General features: G+C 42.5%; 1 protein-coding gene across 1 annotated transcript in view; it reads left to right on the top strand.

Annotated features, from left to right (window-relative positions):
* WDR27 (WD repeat domain 27) overlaps positions 1-16,074 on the top strand; it is a 176,613-nt gene extending 160,539 nt beyond the window's left edge. The window contains exon 25 of the mRNA XM_074948788.1: positions 15,799-16,074. Within this exon, the coding sequence (XP_074804889.1) occupies positions 15,799-15,897 (99 nt within the window). The 3' untranslated portion in view covers positions 15,898-16,074. The remainder of the gene's footprint in view (positions 1-15,798) is intronic.
* The last annotated feature ends 5,148 nt before the right edge of the window (positions 16,075-21,222 follow it).

Genomic DNA, 21,222 nt, shown 5'->3' with positions numbered 1-21,222 from the left:
GTGAGTGAAGCACTATGGAAACGGGCATTTTCATGTTTCACTCAGTTTTTCTCATTACTGGAGGAGGAGACAGAATCATGAAGATGATGTCATATAAATACTAGCAGCATGAGAAATGAAGATTTGTTTTTCAAAGAGTGGCTGAGATTACATTTAAACCCATTATAAAAATAATTGTCTGGAAACTGTTCCCAGTCACTTGTGGTAAGTGCGTTATACAAGATATAGTTCCTGTCCCAAAGAATTTACAATCTGGATTTTAGATGTGAAGTGAATGTGGGTGTGTCACAAATCTGTCCATGGTTGAGCGCCCCCTCTACGAGCTACATGGGGAGCGCACACCAGTCCAATTATCTCCTGCCCTAGCAAGTGTTACAGGGCATCTTTCTAGTGGGCTGGCACTCAACCCTCCAGCTGAGGCCCTTGGAGTCTCATCCCCTGTTGGAGTCCCAGGTAAAACAACAAAACCATCTGCAGGAAGTAAACAGGGTTAAATGAAAGGAAGGAAAGGAGAAACCTGTAAGCAGCCCCCTCCAGAATACAGGCCTCTCTTACTTCAGAGGGGGCCCTGGGAGTATCACTATCCACTTCAGAATTCACTGGGGTTCCAGTGGAAGTATCAGTCCTCCCTCCCCTTCTGCTCAGGGGCCCTGCACTCTCCTTCTGTGAGGACAGGGACTCTGCAGCCTGTCAGTCATCTCTTAGGGGCTGGAGAGGCTTAACAGTCTGCTCCTTACCGAGGGTTGCCCGGGTCTGAGAGGAGTTCCCTCCCTTTTGACTTTTGCCTCCTTTCCTGGCATGATTTATAGGTGCAGAGGGGCATCTGAGCCCAAGCAGCTCCTTAACCCCTTCCATGCACCCCATCACAGAGTGACAAAGAGTATAAAGAGGATGGGACAACGAAGAAAAAGGGATCACAGCACAAAGCTGAGGGTTACAGCAATAGCCCATATGGTGTGTGAGTTTGAATGCTGCAGTTCAAATGGGGAACTGAAAAGTTTATGAAGCAATGCAGTTACTTCGAAACTCAGGTCTAAAATAGTCAAAATGTGGAAGTCTTTACAGGGATGTGAGACACTTTAGATTTCATTCAACTCATGCTGAGTTAGACCTTTTACTTTTGATTGGAAAGTGGCACGCATTTGTTGGTACAGCCAAATTCTTAATATGATATGATGGTACAATTGTCAGATTAGATGAAGGTACCCTGGTAAAGAGAATTCAGAAACACATGAACCAAAATTTTCAAACTTGGGTATCTAAACTTAGACATCTTGATCCATATTAGTCACATAGATAAGTGACCTGGTTTTCAAAGGGGTGGAGCACTGCAACTCGAAGTCAAAGGAAGTCAACAGGAGTTGTGAGTGGTCAGCACACCAATTAGGCACTTATTTAGGTGACCTGACTCTGGATCTACATGCCTGACTTTTAGGCACCCAATTTTGACAACTTTGGTTAAAAGGAACAACAAAACCTATAAACTTGCACCTGTTAAAGATATTATGCCTGTCAGTCCCTTAAAAATAATTAAGGAATATTGATAGCTGTACTGGTCCTGGTGACCATTGCTAGCTCTTGGAAAGAGATGTAATGTAGACATAGGATGATGCACTTAAAATATTTTAAAATGTCTTTAGCCTACAAATTGTTTTGTTTTTCATACCAATAAGAATTAAAACATTAAAGAAAACAAAACATTGACATTTTTATTTCAGTAAGAATACTTTTAGGAATTATTGTCTCATATACAAGTTTTGTGAATATCGATACCTTAGATAGTAATCCTAACTGATGACAGCATCATTAGTAGTTTAAGGACAGAACAAATCAATTAAACATTTCTCTGCACTTCCATTTGTAAAACAAGCCATGTGTGATTTAAGTATCTTAAAAATATAGACATCTTTCTAAACACACAAAAACTTTATGGGTCACTCTTACTCTTTATGAAGATGGGCTTGATTCTCTTTTCACTTACACCCATTTTTCATTGATGTAACTCTTCTAATTTCTGTGGAGTTACTCTTGATTTATCCTTATGTTACTATGAGGAGAGTCAAGCACCAAAACCTGACTATTAATTTTGATAGATGTGACTTGGTTCCCATTATGGCATTCCTTCAAAAACAAGCTGCATTTTATCTGTGCCAGAAATTGATATGATGTTAGTACATCCAACTGCAATGTCAAACACATTGAAAGTTTGACTAAAATATGAACAGCATATGCTAATGCTCTAATACACATGTCATAGTGCTAACCATTTAAAAATGAGGGCGGAAGGGTCTGAACATAAGAGTACTATCAAATTTTATGGTAGGAAAATAATTTACCATAATGGGCTTGATTTAGATTTCACTTAAACCAAAGTTAATTAGGAGTAACAATATAGAAGCCAGTGGAGTTATAAGAGTTGAAAACTGATCTGAGAGATCAGAATCAATGCCAATGGCGCTCATGGAATTCAGATGACTTTTATAGCATGCATATATCATACATACTTCCAATCTGTTTGGACTTTTTCATCAGAGGGCTATTTACCATTATGTAAGAGTATGAAACTCTGAAAGTCCCTGGCAGTATGTTCACAATGCATGTTGCAGTGTGAGGTGATCTAAAGCAGGAATAGCAGCCTTTATAGCTAGAACACACCACAAAACTCTGGGGATGAAATCCTGGCCCCATTGCTGTCACTAGCCAAACTCCCTTTGACTTTAGTGGGGCCAAGATTTCACCCATGAAGTCTGACAGACGCCAACTTTTTACCAGAAGTAAAATTCAGCATCCAAGTTGTTATGAACCCTGTAAAAGATGGAGTTTCACATGAAAATGCTGACAGGCTGTTAATTATAGTGACCTTTCCCAGCAATGCTATAACTTAAGATGCATTATTCAAACAATGGAAAGCTGCAACAGTTCCACTCCTCTTCAGTGGATGAAACATAAAAGCAAGACATTTTTAGTTCATTGATTATAGTAACCTGAAGAACAGCCGTATATTTACTGGGTGCTACATTTTATATCACTACACTGTAATGAAACAGTAATACTGATTTAGCACTCTTGGTTTTTAGTACAAATTAGTGCACTACTGTAGATTAAATGGATCCAGGCTGATTCTTTCCTTCAAATTGAACACAGCCTGGCCCATTTTTGGCATTCAAGAAAGTTTATTTTAACTCTAAAAAAGTTGCATGGCTCTGCTCCTCCTGGTTTTCTGTTGGGACTGAGAGCAGAACCACCATGAGAGGGGATGCTTTCACAACATGTCCTGTTCTACCAAAACCAGGAAGTCCTGGAAATTTAATGGAAAAATCTATTTTTGCTGGATTTCCAAACAAAGAAAATAAACACAAAATCAGAGCTTTTTCAGTTCTGCTTGCTACTTATCTTTTCTAGAGAGCAGACAACAAAAGTAATTTGTTTCAAGCATATATGTTGGCAAAATGAGCCTCAAAATCAGATGGTGGTCGTATTTTTTTTAAATGCTAAAACTGAAAAGTAAATCAGGTGTTGTGTCTGCCAACTGGAAGCAAGATACTAGAGCAGGCTTAATCACTGAGGACTGGGTTCTGGCACCCTTACCCTGAGTAGTATCATTGATTTTAATGGGACTACTTGCAGTTATTCATGTTCAGTAGTACCTTAATCAGTAAAACTGTGGTAAACTCATTTTCAGAATTTTTTGTGTGTGTGTGAGTATTGCTGAAACATGACCCATATCCCTGACAGTCCATAGGAAACAGCTCTATAGAATGAGCCTAAAGGGGAACTCTTCTTTGACAGGCCCAGAAGGGGCTCTAAAAAGCTTGTCTCAGCTGGAAGGTGGTGGAGATGCCCGACCCGGTGAGTGCGGTGCGTACGGCCCCCATGTCGGGGGAGAGGAGCTAGGCTCCCACGGGGGCCATACACACTGCACTCACCGGGTCGGGCGTCTCCACCACGTCCTTGGCGGCTCCCCCCAAGCAGGAATGCATCTGATGAAGTGAGCTGTAGCTCACGAAAGCTTATGCTCAAATAAATTGGTTAGTCTCTAAGGTGCCACAAGTCCTCCTTTTCTTTTTACAAATTGCTAGGGAGTCTTATCAGAGAGCGTTCCTTCTGATAAGGTCGATGCATGACTCTCCAGGCCCTGCAGTGGCTGTGGCAGATTTTCCTGAGCATTCATCTTCAAAGAGTGCTCCTGCTGGCTCCTTTGCTCATATATCTGAAGATCCATCCTCATTAACTGGTAAAACCTGAGGGTATGGGGAGAAAAGAGCACCAGGCCACCAAAGTGAAGAGATCTAGGTCTCCTTCAAGTTCAGATAGTGTTCTTCTATGAATAAAGGTATATAGCGGTTACCGTCCCACATCAGTAGTATCTGGATAAAAAGACAATAATAAACAATTATTTGTCTATTTAAAAAGCTTTGCATCAATGATTTATTTTACATAGACTAGTTACTGTTTATCATAATTTTCAGTATCAGTCATTTGTATGTTTAGAGTACAGTTGCTTTACGATAAAGTAAACACTTTACCCCCAAAACAAAGCTATTCCAATTTCCCCCTTTTTATGAATGAAGTTAATAATTTACAAAAGGAAAAAGAATTTTTTTAAAATTTGACAAATTTTTCACTGTTGTTCCAGGTATCTGAACCAGAAGGATAAAAACACCCTTAAATAGGAAAATCTATCACTGTTAACAAAGGTGAAACTTTCAAGAGAGGAAAAAGAGAAAATAGTTTCTTAAAGTGGACTAGGTCACTTTCCATCTACATGGATTGTGGGTTTTGTTTCGGTTTTTTTGGTTTGGTCATCTAGAACAGACATAAGTGACCAACAGAAAGGTATATCTTTCACACTACCTGGAATAGCTCACAACTGAGTACCAATTTCAGGTCAGACTGTCAGAAAACATGGCAGACACCCAAACTGGTAGTATATTCTATAACTATACAGTATCCACCAAACTAGTAGCAAGCATGCACTCCTGGATTACTATATTAGTTTTACCATGGAGGTACAGGCAGTCCCCTTAGACTCTCCATTATATCTTGACACTCAGACATACTGGACTTTGTGATGAAAGTTACTAAAACCAAAAATCACCATACATAAGGTCATTCCCAACCCCAAAGGGCCAATAACTTACCCCAGGTCAATGGATACTCTTGATCTCACGCCAAAGACAATGCTGTAGTCAGTTTCTCTAGTAAACTAATTAATGATTTATTAGCTAAGAAAAAGGAGAGCGTTATTGAGAGGGTAAAGCAGGTAAAATACATTAACAGGTGAGTCAGAGTTTGTAGGGCCAAATGATGCAGAGGTGCAGTAATCTGCTAGTTTTCCATAAGTGTCTCAGGGGTCCCCAAAATGTCTTTGGGGATCTCTGTCCAATCGCTCAGAATTCCCCCTGTCAGAATCCATCAGTCCAGAGATACAGGGTCACTCCCAGGGTTCATTCTTATTTCATTTCAGCCACAGGGCTCTTACCTCCTCCTTCTGTAGGTATACTGTCATTGTAAGTGCTATGGCATTTGTGATAGTGGATGCTATTGGGAATCTCCAGACACTCTGTGCTGGTGCTCCCCACAACTTTGTAATTTCACTGGTCACTTCTACCTGTTCAAGTGTGACAGAAGGGAAAACTTAGAGACTGACTGCATGCACTGAAGAAACACTGTTTACAGGTCAAAATAATATACGTTTCTGGCTTGTAATATTGATTTGTCCCTCTAATATCTGTATGACTAGTATTGGTTAACAACCTGGGAATTAGTAATATGATTTGAGGATGTGTAAAACACTAATTAGTAGGGATGTCGATTAATTGCAGTTAACTCACGCGATTAACTCAAAAAAATTAATTGCAGTTAATCTCACTGTTAAACAATAGAATACCAGTTGAAATTTATTCAATATTTTTGGATGTTTTTCTACATTTTCAAATATATTGATTTCTCTTACACACAGAATACAAAGTGCACAGAGCTCACTTTATATTATTATTTTTATTACAAATATTTGCACTATAAAAATGATAAAACAAAAGAAATACTATTTTTCAGTTCATTTTGTACAAGTACTGTAGTGCATTCTCTTTATCGTGAAAGGTTTCAGAGTAGCAGCCGTGTTAGTCTGTATCCGCAAAAAGAAAAGGAGTACTTGTGGCACCTTAGAGACTAACAAATTTATTTGACCATAAGCTTTGAGCTGTAGCTCACGAAAGCTTATGCTCAAATAAATTTGTTAAGGGTATGTCTACGCTACGGAATTAGGTTGAATTTATAGAAGTCGGTTTTTTAGAAATCGGTTTTATATATTCGAGTGTGTGTGTCCCCACAGAAAATGCTCTAAGTGCATTAAGTGCATTAACTCGGCGGAGTGCTTCCACAGTACCGAGGCAAGCGTCGACTTCCGGAGTGTTGCACTGTGGGTAGCTATCCCACAGTTCCCGCAGTCTCCGCTGCCCATTGGAATTCTGGGTTGAGATCCCAATGCCTGATGGGGCTAAAACATTGTCGCGGGTGGTTCTGGGTACATATCGTCAGGCCCCCGTTCCCTCCCTCCCTCCATGAAAGCAAGGGCAGACAATTGTTTCGCACCTTTTTTCCTGAGTTACCTGTGCAGACGCCATACCACGGCAAGCATGGAGCCCACTCAGGTAACCGTCACCGTATGTCTCCTGGGTGCTGGCAGACACGGTACTGCATTGCTACACAGTAGCAGCAACCCATTGCCTTCTGGCAGCAGACAGTGCAATACGACTGGTAGCCGTCATCGTCATGTCCGAGGTGCTCCTGGCCACGTTGGCCAGGAGCACCTGGGCAGACATGGGCGCAGAGACTAAATTTGGAGTGACTTGACCAGGTCATTCTCTTTAGTCCTGCCGTCAGTCCTATTGAACCATCTTATGGTGAGCAGGCAGGCGATACGGATTGCTAGCAGTCGTACTGTACCATCTTCTGCCGGGCAGGCAAGAGATGAGGATGGCTAGCAGTCGTATTGCACCATCTTCTGCCGAGCAGCAATGAGATGTGGATGGCATGCAGTCCTTCTGCACCGTCTGCTGCCAGCCAAAGATGTAAAAGATAGATGGAGCGGATCAAAACAAGAAATAGACCAGATTTGTTTTGTACTCATTTGCTTCCCCCCCCACCCGTCTAGGGGACTCATTCCTCTAGGTCACACTGCAGTCACTCACAGAGAAGGTGCAGCGAGGTAAATCTAGCCATGTATCAATCAGAGGCCAGACTAACCTCCTTGTTCCAATAAGAACAATAACTTAGGTGCACCATTTCTTATTGGAACCCTCTGTGAAGTCCTGCCTGAAATACTCCTTGATGTAAAGCCACCCCCTTTGTTGATTTTAGCTCCCTGAAGCCAACCCTGTAAGCCATGTCGTCAGTCGCCCCTCCCTCCGTCAGAGCAACGGCAGACAATCGTTCCGTGCCTTTTTTCTGTGCGGACGCCATACCAAGGCAAGTATGGAGGCCGCTCAGCTCACTTTGTCAATTAGGAGCACATTAAACACCACACGCATTATCCAGCAGTATATGCAGCACCAGAACCTGGCAGAGCGATACCGGGCGAGGAGGCGACGTCAGCGCGGTCACGTGAATGATCAGGACATGGACACAGATTTCTCTGAAAGCATGGGCCCTGCCAATGCATGCATCATGGTGCTAATGGGGCAGGTTCATGCTGTGGAACGCCGATTCTGGGCTCGGGAAACAAGCACAGACTGGTGGGACCACATAGTGTTGCAGGTCTGGGACGATTCCCAGTGGCTGCGAAACTTTCGCATGCGTAAGGGCACTTTCATGGAACTTTGTGACTTGCTTTCCCCTGCCCTGAAGCGCATGAATACCAAGATGAGAGCAGCCCTCACAGTTGAGAAGCAAGTGGCGATAGCCCTGTGGAAGCTTGCAACGCCAGACAGCTACCGATCAGTTGGGAATCAATTTGGAGTGGGCAAATCTACTGTTGGGGCTGCTGTGATGCAAGTAGCCCACGCAATCAAAGATCTGCTGATATCAAGGGTAGTGACCCTGGGAAATGTGCAGGTCATAGTGGATGGCTTTGCTGCAATGGGATTCCCTAACTGTGGTGGGGCCATAGACGGAACCCATATCCCTATCTTGGCACCGGAGCACCAAGCCGCCGAGTACATAAACCGCAAGGGGTACTTTTCAATAGTGCTGCAAGCTCTGGTGGATCACAAGGGACGTTTCACCAACATCAACGTGGGGTGGCTGGGAAAGGTACATGACGCTCGTATCTTCAGGAACTCTGGTCTGTTTCAACAGCTGCAGGAAGGGACTTTATTCCCAGACCAGAAAATAACTGTTGGGGACGCTGAAATGCCTATATGTATCCTTGGGGACCCAGCCTACCCCTTAATGCCATGGCTCATGAAGCCGTACACAGGCAGCCTGGACAGTAGTCAGGAGCTGTTCAACTACAGGCTGAGCAAGTGCAGAATGGTGGTAGAATGTGCATTGGGACGTTTAAAGGCGCGCTGGCTCAGTTTAATGACTCGCTTAGACCTCAGCGAAACCAATATTCCCACTGTTATTACTGCTTGCTGTGTGCTCCACAATATCTGTGAGAGTAAGGGGGAGACGTTTATGGCGGGGTGGGAGGTTGAGGCAAATCGCCTGGCTGCTGGTTACGCGCAGCCGGACACCAGTGCGGTTAGAAGAGCACAGGAGGGCGCGGTACGCATCAGAGAAGCTTTGAAAACCAGTTTCATGACTGGCCAGGCTACGGCGTGAAAGTTCTTTGTTTCTCCTTGATGAAACCCCCCACCCCTTGGTTCACTCTACTTCCCTGCAAGCTAACCACCTTCCCCTCCTCCCTTCGATCACCGCTTGCAGAGGCAATAAAGTCATTGTTGCTTCACATTCATGCATTCTTTATTCATTCATCACACAAATAGGGGGACGACTACCAAGGTAGCCCAGGAGGGGTGGTGGAGGAGGGAAGGAAAATGCCACACAGCACTTTAAAAGTTTACAACTTTAAAATTTATTGAATGCCAGCCTTCTTTTTTGGGGGCAATCCTCTGTGGCGGAGTGGCTGGTTGGCCGGAGGCCCCCCACCGCGTTCTTGGGCGTCTGGGTGTGGAGGCCATGGAACTTGGGGAGGAGGGCGGTTGGTTACACAGGGGCTGTAGTGGCAGTCTGTGCTCCAGCTTCCTTTGCTGCAGCTCAACCATACACTGGAGCATACTGGTTTGTCCTCCAGCAGCCTCAGCATTGAATCCTGCCTCCTCTCATCACGCTGCCGCCACATTTGAGCTTCAGCCCTGTCTTCAGCCCGCCACTTACTCTCTTCAGCTTGCCACCTCTCCTCCCGGTCATTTTGTGCTTTCCTGCACTCTGACATTATTTGCCTCCACGCATTCGTCTGTGCTCTGTCAGTGTGGGAGGACTGCATGAGCTCAGAGAACATTTCATCACGAGTGCGTTTTTTTTTCTTTCTAATCTTCAATAGCCTCTGGGAAGGAGAAGATCCTGTGATCATTGAAACACATGCATCTGGTGGAGAAAAAAAAAGGGACAGCGGTATTTAAAAAGACACATTTTATAAAACAGTGGCTACACTCTTTCAGGGTAAACCTTGCTGTTAACATTACATACATAGCACATGTGCTTTCGTTACAAGGTCGCATTTTGCCTCCCCCCACCGCGTGGCTACCCCCTCAACCCTCCCCTCTCCCCGTGGCTAATAGCGGGGAACATTTCTGTTCAGCCGCAGGCAAACAGCTCAGCAGGAACGGGCTCCTCTGAGTGTCCCCTATTTCAACCAGGAGACCATGAATGATATCTCACTCTCCTGAGGATAACACAGAGAGATAAAGAACGGATGTTGTTTGAACGCCAGCAAACATACACTGCAATGCTTTGTTGTACAATGATTCCCGAGTACGTGTTACTGGCCTGGAGTGGTAAAGTGTCCTACCATGAAGGACGCAATAAGGCTGCCCTCCCCAGAAACCTTTTGCAAAGACTTTGGGAGTACATCCAGGAGAGCCGCGAATGCCAGGGCAAATTAGTCCTTTCACATGCTTGCTTTTAAACCATGTATAGTATTTTAAAAGGTACACTCACCGGAGGTCCCTTCTCCGCCTGCCGGATCCAGGAGGCAGCCTTGGGTGGGTTCGGGGGGTACTGGCTCCAGGTCCAGGGTGAGAAACAGTTCCTGGCTGTCGGGAAAACCGGTTTCTCCGCTTGCTTGCTGTGAGCTGTCTACAATCTCATCATCATCATCATCATCTTCTTCGTCCCTAAAACCTGCTTCCGTATTGCCTCCATCTCCATTGAAGGAGTCAAACAACACGGCTGGGGTAGTGGTGGCTGAACCCCCTAAAATGGCATGCAGCTCATCATAGAAGCGGCATGTTTGGGGCTCTGACCTGGAGCGGCCGTTCGCCCCTCTGGTTTTCTGGTAGGCTTGCCTCAGCTCCTTCAGTTTCACGCGGCACTGCTTCGGATCCCTGTTATGGCCTCTGTCCTCCATGCCCTGGGAGATTTTGACAAAGGTTTTGGCATTTCGAAAACTGGAACAGAGTTCTGATAGCACGGATTCCTCTCCCCATATAGCGATCAGATCCCGTACCTCCCGTTCGGTCCATGCTGGAACTCTTTTGTGATTCTGAGACTCCATCATGGTCACCTCTGCTGATGAGCTCTGCATGGTCACCTGCAGCTTGCCACGCTGGCCAAACAGGAAATGAGATTCAAAAGTTCGCGGTTCTTTTCCTGTCTACCTGGCCAGTGCATCCGAGTTGAGAGTGCTGTCCAGAGCGGTCAAAATGGAACACTCTGGGATAGCTCCCGGAGGCCAATACCGTTGAATTGTGTCCACAGTACCCCAAATTCGACCCTGCAAGGCCGATTTAAGCGCTAATCCACTTGTCAGGGGTGGAGTAAGGAAATCGATTTTAAGAGCCCTTTGAGTCGAAATAAAGGGCTTCATCGTGTGGACGGGTGCAGGTTTACATCGATTTAACGCTGCTAAATTCGACCTAAAGTCCTAGTGTAGACCAGGGCTAAGGTGCCACAAGTAGTCCTTTTCTTTTATCGTGAAAGTTTAATTTACAAATGTAGATTTTTTTGTTACATAACTGTACTCAAAAACAAAATAATATAAAACTTTAGAGCCTACAAGTCCACTCAGTCCTACTTGTTGTTCAGCCAATCGCTAAGATAAACAAGTTTCAGAGTAACAGCCTTGTTAGTCTGTATTCGCAAAAAGAAAAGGAGTACTTGTGGCACCTTAGCGACTAACCAATTTATTTGAGCATGAGCTTTTGTGAGCTACAGCTCACTTCATCGGATGCATTCAGTGGAAAATACAGTATGCATCCGATGAAGTGAGCTGTAGCTCACGAAAGCTTATGCTCAAATAAATTGGTTAGTCTCTAAGGTGCCACAAGTACTCCTTTTCTATAAACAAGTTTGTTTACATTTACGGGAGATGCTACTGCCTGCTTCTTATTTACAATGTCACCTGAAATTGAGAACAGGTGTTCGCTTGGCACTTTTGTAGCCGGCATTGCAATGTATTTACGTGCCAGATAGACTAAATATTAGTATGCCCCTTCATGCTTCGGCCACCATTCCAGAGGACATGCTTCCATAATGATGATGCTCGTTACAAAAATAACGCATTAATTAAATATATGACTGAACTCCTTGGGAGAGAATTATGTGTCTCCTGTTCTGTTTTACCCACATTCTGCCATATATTTCATGTTATCGCAGTCACGGATGATGACCCAGCACATGTTCATTTTAAGAACACTTTCACAGCAGATTTGACAAAATGCAAAGAACTTACCAATGTGAGATTTCTAAAAATAGCTACATCATTCGACCCAAGGTTTAAGAACCTGAAGTGCCTTCCAAAATCTGAGAGGGATGAGGTGTGGAGCATGCTTTCAGAAGTCTTAAAAGAGCAACACTCAGATGCGGAAACTACAGAACCCAAACCACAAAAAAAATCAACCTTCTGCTGGTGGCGTCTGACTCAGATGACGAAAATGAGCATGCATCGGTCCATTCTGCTTTGGATCGTTATAGAGCAGAACTCATCAGCAGCATGGACACATGCTCTCTGGAATGGTGGTTGAAGCATGAAGGGATAAATAAATCTTTAGCACATCTGGCATGTAAATATCTTGTGACGGTGGCGACAACAGTGCCATGAGAACACCTGATCTCACTTTCAGGTGACATTGTAAACAAGAAGCCGACAGCATTATCTCCTGCAAATGTAAACAAGCTTGTTTGTCTGAGCGATTGGCTGAAGTAGGACTGAGTGGACTTGTAGGCTCTAAAGTTTTACATTGTTTTATTTTTGAATGCAGTTATTTTTTATACATAATTCTACATTTGTAAGTTTAACTTTCATGATAAAGAGATTGCACTACAGTACTTGCATTAGGTGAATTGAAAAATACTATTTCTTTTGTTTTTTACAGGACAAATATTTGTAATAAAAAATATAAAGTAAGCACTACACTTTGTATTCTGTGTTGCAATTGAAATCAATATATTTGAAAATGTAGAAAACATCCAAATATATTTAAATAAATGGTATTCTATTGTTTAACAGCGCGATTAATTTTTTTAATCATGGTTAATTTTTTAATCACTTGACAGCCCTACTAATTAGCCTACAATTTAAAAGGGAGGGAGCAATCCTAATATATAAGTTATAACAACTTTATTTCTGATACTAAACCAGTCGAAAATGGGTTAGCTTCAACTTAGACGTTTTAAAGAAAGCTTCGCACCTAGGGATTTCCATTGGCATTTAAGGATAATGGTTTTGAAAATAAAAACAGTGGTCAACCTACTGTGGGATTTACAGCACCAATTTGGAATGTGGCCTACTGCCAAGGATCTGAGGTCTGTATTTATTGCATCAGATGGTGATGCCAATATACTGTAGTATGGGCAGTAACGGTTGTTGATTATATTTGCATACTACATTTGGTGCACATTTTAAACTTGTTGAGCAGTGACTTTTCAGGTCTGATAACTGGAGCATTAAGGGCAATGTTGTCCAGAATTTTCTAATTTATCTGAGGATCTGATTATTTCCAAGTTTAGTTTCCAGCTGGAGCCTTACCAAGCGGATATTTGGTTATTCCAATGTGTGTGGAGTTCTGACTTGGAAGGTACACTGAGAGGATGTTTGGTGTTTCGATGTGCAGAGCGGTGAAAAAAGCTAATAAAGAAATTCTGTGACATTCTGAATAGCCTAAAGAGGGCTGGAATCTTTAGCAAATACTCTCCTTTCTGAGCTAGCTGAAAAATGTAGAGAGAAGCTGTGGAATTTACCTAAAAAGAGTCTGAAAAGAAAAACACAAATTTCTGTGACAGATTGTTTATAATACTTCTTGAAGTGGCTTTAAATAGGAACCAATTATTCTGGATTTGGATAATGGCTTCTTTGACTTTTATTGTTCCTTATATAAAGATTGTGAACAGAAAGGGGAAAAACATTAATTTAATTATGTCCACAAACAGCTATGTTGTGTTTTATATTGTTTTTAATCCCATTCCCTCACTCCCCTTGTCTGCTATTCATAACTATACAGAATAATAATTAAGGAAGTAGGGATGCAGTCCTATATGTCCAGCCTCAAAACATGCTGCTATCGAAGCATAGAATGATCAGGGAGGTACCTTTAAGCCCTGTACGTATGCAAAACAAATATTGTATTTGGTAGTAGTGTCATTTATTAATATTCCCCTTGAAAAGTAAAATACGAAATTTTCTTGTTACACTAAGATTTCAGGTCTGCAAGGGCTAGCTATGGCAAACCTCTATAGCAGTGGAATCTCTTAAACAAAGGTCTATGGCATAAAAATGTCAATAAGCTATTCTAAAGCAGGGATGTAAAATGTAAGGGTCAAATTCAGAAGTGTTGGTATACATCTTGGTATATATGTTATGCCTCTTGAGTCACAATGGAATTCAGGAAGAATCTAAATTTGCTGTGTCAAATTTGGTTTGAATTTCAGTTGCTGTCTAAATGGCATATTGGTTGTGTACAAGTACCCCAGGAAGACCACCAAAACACTAATATGAGGCCATGTGGTGATGGCAAACAGAAAATGGTCACTGTAAATGGCAACAAATTCTGAAAATGTATCCTGTGCATCACACAGCTAGCATGAATGGTTTTAATTGTACCTTTCAGTGTAAATCTCAGATCCCGTATCTATTTTCAGTACTTTATATGGTGCCCATTACTGTGGTATCTGAGCACCTCATATTCTTGAATATATTTAGCCTCACAGTACCTCTGAGATAGGGCAGTGCTATTATCCCCACATTACAGATGAGTAGGGCCCTTTGGTTTTGGTTTTTATTTTATTTAATTTTTCACAGGAATTTATCAATGTTTGTTGCCGCAACAAAAACAGCTGAAAATCAGTGCAAAAACTATTAATAATTTTTCTGGATGAATATCGGTGTTTATTTTGGTGGATGGAAGGGGCGGGGGGAAAGTATTCCGTGGATTAATGCTTTGATTAATGGAATTCATTGTGGCTTGCTGCAGAACGAAAACAGTAATCAGAACACAATGCCACCTCTGAGTTTAAGAAAACAATATATCTCTAATCCCCAAATAAAACTTTTCATTTGAATAAACAGTTTCCTGTTGTAAGCTTAGAACTATTAGCCTATAAATATTTACATTTAAGAATTGGGCCCAATATTTTAAAATATTTATAAACACTTACTGTCTTATGTGAAGACCTTCAGTGTAATTTCCAAAAGTCCTACATACTGTAGGCTCGCAGCAATCTTTTTAAGGAGTCATTTCCAAGGCCTGTTCTCCCACAGTCTTGGATGTAGACATATTTCAAAAATACTATCTCCACATCAGATGAGCCAGGTGGGACACTGAGGATGTGAGAAGCAGCCCGGCTCAAAGTTGGAAAGTTGGTGCGGTGGATTTTTCAGAATTCAAGAGCAGTGATGCAGTGGTTGTGCAGGGAAGGCATTGCCACAGGCATGGAATTCTCTTTCTAGTTTTGCACTTCCTTTGTTAGAAGCCACAAAGGGTGAGATTATGCAAGCATACTCTTTAAATTTATCATCTCAGGCCACACTTTTACGATGAAGGTCAAACAGCGACAATGACTTTCCAGAATGATGATTCGCTGTGAAAAGCTTCGGGGGACATATTGCGAGTGACAGTAGCTTCCTGCTTCTTTGACAGCTCTTTGTAAAACTTTTGAAAGCTTTTTCAAGGTTGTCCTGCTCAGTGACAGGCAGCATAGGAAAAGGGCTTTTTCTTGTATTTCTGGAATCTCCCCAGATGTGCTTTTCTGAGATAATTCTGCAGAGATATTGTTAACCAGAATGCCATACAACTCCGTATTAGAAAATGTGCTGTCTGTTAAAGAATTGGATTCCAATTTCTTCTGTGCTTCATCTAGTGGTTGAAGTGTTTCAATCAGTAATTTGAGTTTTGTATGAAGGTTTTGCCTAATTTTTTGCATAGCCACTTGAGATTTCAGCTTTTCAACTTTTTCACTGTTGAACTTTTCATGATCTAAAAGTCGCATTAAGACGCCCCATGCCTTCTGAACACTCCGTGGAGCCAAATACAGACAAAACCATCTTGTCGGTACAACTGGAACTGGAATGCTGCATTCAAACGTGATTTCTTCACAAACATCATAGAAGAGGTTTTTTGTTTTACTTACATGCTTGAAAACTGCACCAGCATGTTACGAACTTTTTTAAATCATCCATTTTGGGAACACCTGTTGCAGGAGAGACAGCAACGTGCAGCAGATGAGCTGGGCAAGACAAATGAAGCAATTCAGGTTTTTCATTCAGCTTTACATCCCTGTGTGAACTTTCCAGAGTAAGAAGCTGAGTCAGAGTTCACTGTTGCTACATCCTTCCAGGTATGTGCATATTCACTTAAAGTTTTGCTGACAGAAGCTGCAACGGTTTGACTGTTTGCTGACTTTACAAACTCCAAATCTGCCAAAATGAGTGCAAGCTTCTCCACAATAAAATAAAAAAATGAAAACAAATCACCCCGGTCGAGAACATTTGGCGATTCATCAAAAATCAAAGAGCTAACTATATTTCCAGTCAACCTCTCTTTAATTTTGTTGGTCAGAACAACATCGTTCTCCTCCAAATATTTCTTGATCAGATTGATTGATTGAATTTGGCAATGATTTTGCAGCTGGACAGAAATTTCATACAAAGGACCATCAGCAAGGCCTAGTAGGGGCTCTGAAAAGCAGACAGCACATATAAATTCACTTGGTACATTGTGTTGATCTCGCTCTTTCTGTTGTGCCTGGATAAATGCTGATTCCAATGTTTGCTTGCTTCTATTGTCTAATGTTGCTTCTATTTTCACCTTCTTGTTTTAGTCTTAAATGTCGTTTCCTCTCCAAATGTTCTTTAATCTGGTCGGCCCAAGTGTCAACTTTGATGCCACACCATTTGCAGCACATACACTCAACTTTATCTTTTTTCTCCTATTTTTGTTTTTTTAAAACTTTCGGATACTTCCTTGTGTTCTGAAGCGTATTCTGGTACATATTTTCATTTTCTTCACATTTTACTGTGTCAAATCTTTAAACCGTGATCTACTAACAGCTTGAAATGTGTACCTGGTGGGCATGAGATTCATCAGTACATTCAGATGCGCACACACTTCAGAGCTTGCGTGCGTGCCTATTTGTGTGTATCTTCTAGACTAATACATAGCCTTACTTCAACAGATAGCTTTGTATATACACACCGACTAATGTATTACCATAATACATTTATCTCATGCAATGTATTGTATTTTCCTAATAAAACAAGTTATTTTTTATATATGTGAATGATATAAAAGTAGAGTGAAAATCAGAAAAAAAGAGTATATTTTGCAAAAACCCAGGATTTTTTGAGTAAAAATTAGTTCTAAACTGAAAATGAAGGGGCTTACAAATGACTTGCCCAAGGTCTTACGTGACTTGCCCAAGGTCATACAGGAAGTCTTTGGTGGAACACAGACTTGAACCCAGGTGTCTCAAGTCCTAGGCTAGTGCCCTAATCATTGGACCATTCTTCCTTAGACAAAAATAGAAGAAACCCCAAAACTTTGAGCAGATCAGAGCATGATAGGTGTCTGAGAAAAATATATTCAAGGGATTTGCAATAGACCAGTTACCATAACACCACAACAAAGATTTGCCTGGCTTCTATGTGCTACATTGATCACTCTTCTTAATTTTAATATGCAGCACGGTCCAAATGCTGCAGCGCTTGCTCACTTCTCTTTGAGAAATGTCTTTATGCTTTTGTGACAATGCAGTGGCAGACTGGGCCATCCTGAATATGCTTGCTGGCTGCTGCTGTGAATCAATGTTATGCTGTTTCTTACACTTGCTTAAAGCAAACAAACTCAAGTTAAACTGCCTCTTCTTCTTCAGACCATCTTCTTGCAGGAGTTCTGAACTATGTCATAGTTTGCAACCCCTACTGCAGGAGTAGATGCCTGTTGCTCCATGCACCACCAGTCCTATATCTAGCCCTAAAACTATACTTGGGCCCAAATCCATAAAGGGATTTAGGTGCCTAATCCCCAGATTTAGCGCACTATGTCCCTGTTTTAGGCTACACTGCAATCCACAGAATTTCTGGTCAGCTGCTGCTAACCCTGTACGCACCTAAAGTCACTTAGTGCCTAAGTTTTTGCAATAAAAGTTCCCTAGGCACCTACGTTTCTACCTCTAGGCATGTACACTGTTGCCTCTCCCTAGGCATCCAGACACCTATCTCCCACCTAAGATCCAGAGAGATCCACGAACCAGGAGAAGATAGGTGCCCTCTGCCTAATTTGTATGCTCAGAGGCCACCTACTGGACTAAGCCCCATTCAAAATCGGGACAATGCTGGTGGTGCCAGTGCGCACCTTATAACTTTTACCCCAGGGGTTAAGGTACTCACCTGGGATGTGGGAGACCTGCCTTAAAATTCCCCCCTCTGCCTGAAGCGGGGAGAGGAGAATATTTGAACAGGGGTGTTCTACCTCTGAGTGCTCCAACTACTAAGCTATGGGATATTTTGAAGTGGGGCTCTCTCAGTTTTGCCTGTTGAAGCTGTCCTACTGTGAATAAATAGTCAGTGGCGTAGGGGGGCTGGACACTGGGTCTTCTACCTCGGTGCCCTGACCATCAGGCTATAGAGTCATTCTAGCATGCATGCGCTCTCTCTCTCTCTCTCTCTCTCTCTCTCTTTGTCCCAATGACTCTCAAGTATTTGTACACAGAGGAACAGCTTCAACAGAAGAGATTGAGACTCACACCAGAATAGCTTAGTGCTCAGCCAGCACACTCTCCTGAGAGGTGAGAGACCCTATTCAAACTCTCCGCCCCTCCCTCCACACCCCGACAGAGCAAGGAATTGAATCCAGGTTTCCCACATCCCAGGTAAGTTGCACTTACTGTTGGGATCCCTCACCACCTGCCTGTTTGTGTGTGATGAGACGGGTGCCTCACTCATTCCCACAAGAAATGACTTAGCCACTTGATTCCAGGAGAGGGGTTCCTGGCTGTGTATTGCTAGCAGAGGTAGGCACCTCCCTGCAGCCTGGACTTAGGTGCCTAATTCTGTGAGAGGGAGGTGGCTTAGGACACACCCCTCGTTAACATTCCCCATTGGCTACCTTAGGTGGGAGCTGCCTAGCTTGCTGGCTTTTGTGGATCACATTCTAAGGCACCTATCTCTCTCCATTGTATAGGAGCCTAGGCACCTAACTTAGGCTTTGTGGATTGCGGTATCCTGTGATTTTGTAGGTATCTGAAAGGTAGGCGTTGCAATGCTCAGCTTGATAACACCTAGGTTCCTTTGTGCATCCAGGCCTCGGTGTTTGTAATTTTTGATTTTATGCAAAATATACCAAGTGTTGATTGAGTGGGAAGAGGATGCATCTTAAAATATCTAGCCGGGTAAATAAACACCTGTGATAACACCTGATAAAGGCAGGCTGGGTTTCTGTAGGGGTTTTTAAACATATACTGTGCCATAGGGTGGAAGAAGTTGGAATCAACTGACTTCTATGGCGTTTTGACCACTTATACCAGCAAAGAATTTGGCTTTAAAATTCCATCCTTAACTTACAGGAATGCATACTCTGTAAGAATCATGCAAAGCTGAAAGACCAAACAGGTGACTTAAATGGTGGTGTAAATTATGCCTCATACATTGGTATATGTGAATGCAAGTTGACATAAATTATGTATTGAAAAAGCAGAATATAGGGTAGTATTCATCATAAAAGCAACCAAGAGGAGGGTGTGTGAAAGAAAGAAGATGCTGTCAGATAAGGTCATATTTGCCAACATATTCTCCTGAAAGCAGTCTTTTTCCTTAGTGTATGGGGAAATATTTTCCTTCTGGTTCAGGAATTCCTGCTACCTTGTCTGGTTTTGGTTTTGGTTGACGCTTTAGTTACAGCATATTGCACAAATATTGTAGCATTCTTGGGTGCATTGGATCACTTTTCCATGGGCCACCACACAGGTGTGTCCAAACGCCTGAAATCATAGAAAAATTGAAACTGTTCCTCCATTAAAATTAGGTTCACAGTGTTCTCACAGCATCTCCCTTTGAGCCTCAAAAGAATGTCTGTTTACTGTACCTGATGATCCTATTTATGGTTGCAATCCAGGGAGCTGCATACCCTTATTCTGTAAGGTACAAGGGCCACCTAGATGCTTATCCCCTGAACGCTGTAATCCTCATGACAGTGCCTGAAGTCAGGTTGAAGTTGTTTTCTACATTTAATATGAACCGGGAAATACTGTTGCCTGCTATTTTGTCCTAATCCACAGAATTGCATCTGAACTGTTCATCGAAAGGAAATGAACAAATAAGGAAGTTCCATTTTATGCCTAGACTTCTGGAACAACAAACAGCTGTGAATATGATGGAAATTAAGGTTAAGAAAGATATACTGTACATACCTTTTGCCACCTGGAATCCTGTTGCCTGGTTATAATCCCCTGTTTGAACTGGTTGCTTGGGACATCACTAGGGATAATCCAGGCTAACAACTTAATGTTGTCATTTGTCTGGTGTTTGTCCCTCCTTCCTTGAACAAATGCAGACAGAATCTAATCAAGACAGTGCTGCGTTACAATGAGGAGAGTCTACCAGAGAATTTCTGTGCAGTAATTGTAGATAGTGTGCTTGGAGGTAGAGGGACTTGGGGAGTTGTGTGTGTGATCTCTTTGTTCATTGGCTGGATTTCTGCAAGGGCTGTGTGGCTGTTAGGGCACCTGAGCAGGACAGGTGAGAGCACTCTGTTGTTTTGAGTCTGTTTGTGATGGGGCAGAGCTGACCATGGAATCTAAGAATAAAAATCATTGTCAAGTGAACTCCTAAACTGGCAAACAGAAGAGGCTAACAGGTATTTTTCTGAGGAAGTTAGCAAAGTAAACTGTAGGAAAAAATTTTCTCGCATGTACAGCTCTACATACCCAGCAATGGAAAAGTTACTGTAACCTGCAAGGGCTGTGCCATGTTCTGTTTTTTGTCTGAAGATAGAGACTCCCTATGCACAAAGTACAAGTTGATGGCTGTATTGGAAAAAAAATTCTGAGGTCTCAAGGGCAGTGATTGACGTTGTATAGCATCAGAGAAACAGAAGAGTTCTTGGACAACCAGCTGTGGGCAGCACCTCCACGGACACAGCGGGAGAATGAATTGGTTTCAAGGGAACAGGACAGAATGGAAAACAGAGAGGAGAACTGGCAGTTTGTGACAAAATAAGAAAATGGAAGCAGGAGACATTGTGTACAGCCAGAAGTAGAAGATGGACAGTCTGAGACTGCTGGAGGAAAGAGGACCAGGAGACATTCACTTCATATAGAGATAGCCAATCACTTTCAGGTACTCAGTGCAGAAGCTATTTATAATGCACTAGAAGATTCCAGTTGAGAGGAGGAGGAACTGGGATCTCCCTGGGATACACTTGAGGCTGGATGCTCAGCCCAATCCTTGAGGACATCAAACATGCTCAAAAGAAGACCACAGACAGTCTTCATCGGTGACTCAATGTTACTGAGAGTGGATAAAATGTTCAGTAGGGGGCAAAAGAATAGCAGGTTGTGGGCTGTTTTCCTGAAGCAAAGACAATACACATCACTGAGAGACTCAACGGGACTCTGAAGGCTGCAGAC

The sequence above is a fragment of the Natator depressus genome, chromosome 3, assembly GCF_965152275.1.
Source record: "Natator depressus isolate rNatDep1 chromosome 3, rNatDep2.hap1, whole genome shotgun sequence".
Lineage (NCBI taxonomy): Eukaryota > Metazoa > Chordata > Testudines > Cheloniidae > Natator > Natator depressus.
The sequence above is the reverse complement of the archived record's forward strand: the minus strand, read 5'-3'. Positions and strand labels throughout refer to the sequence as shown.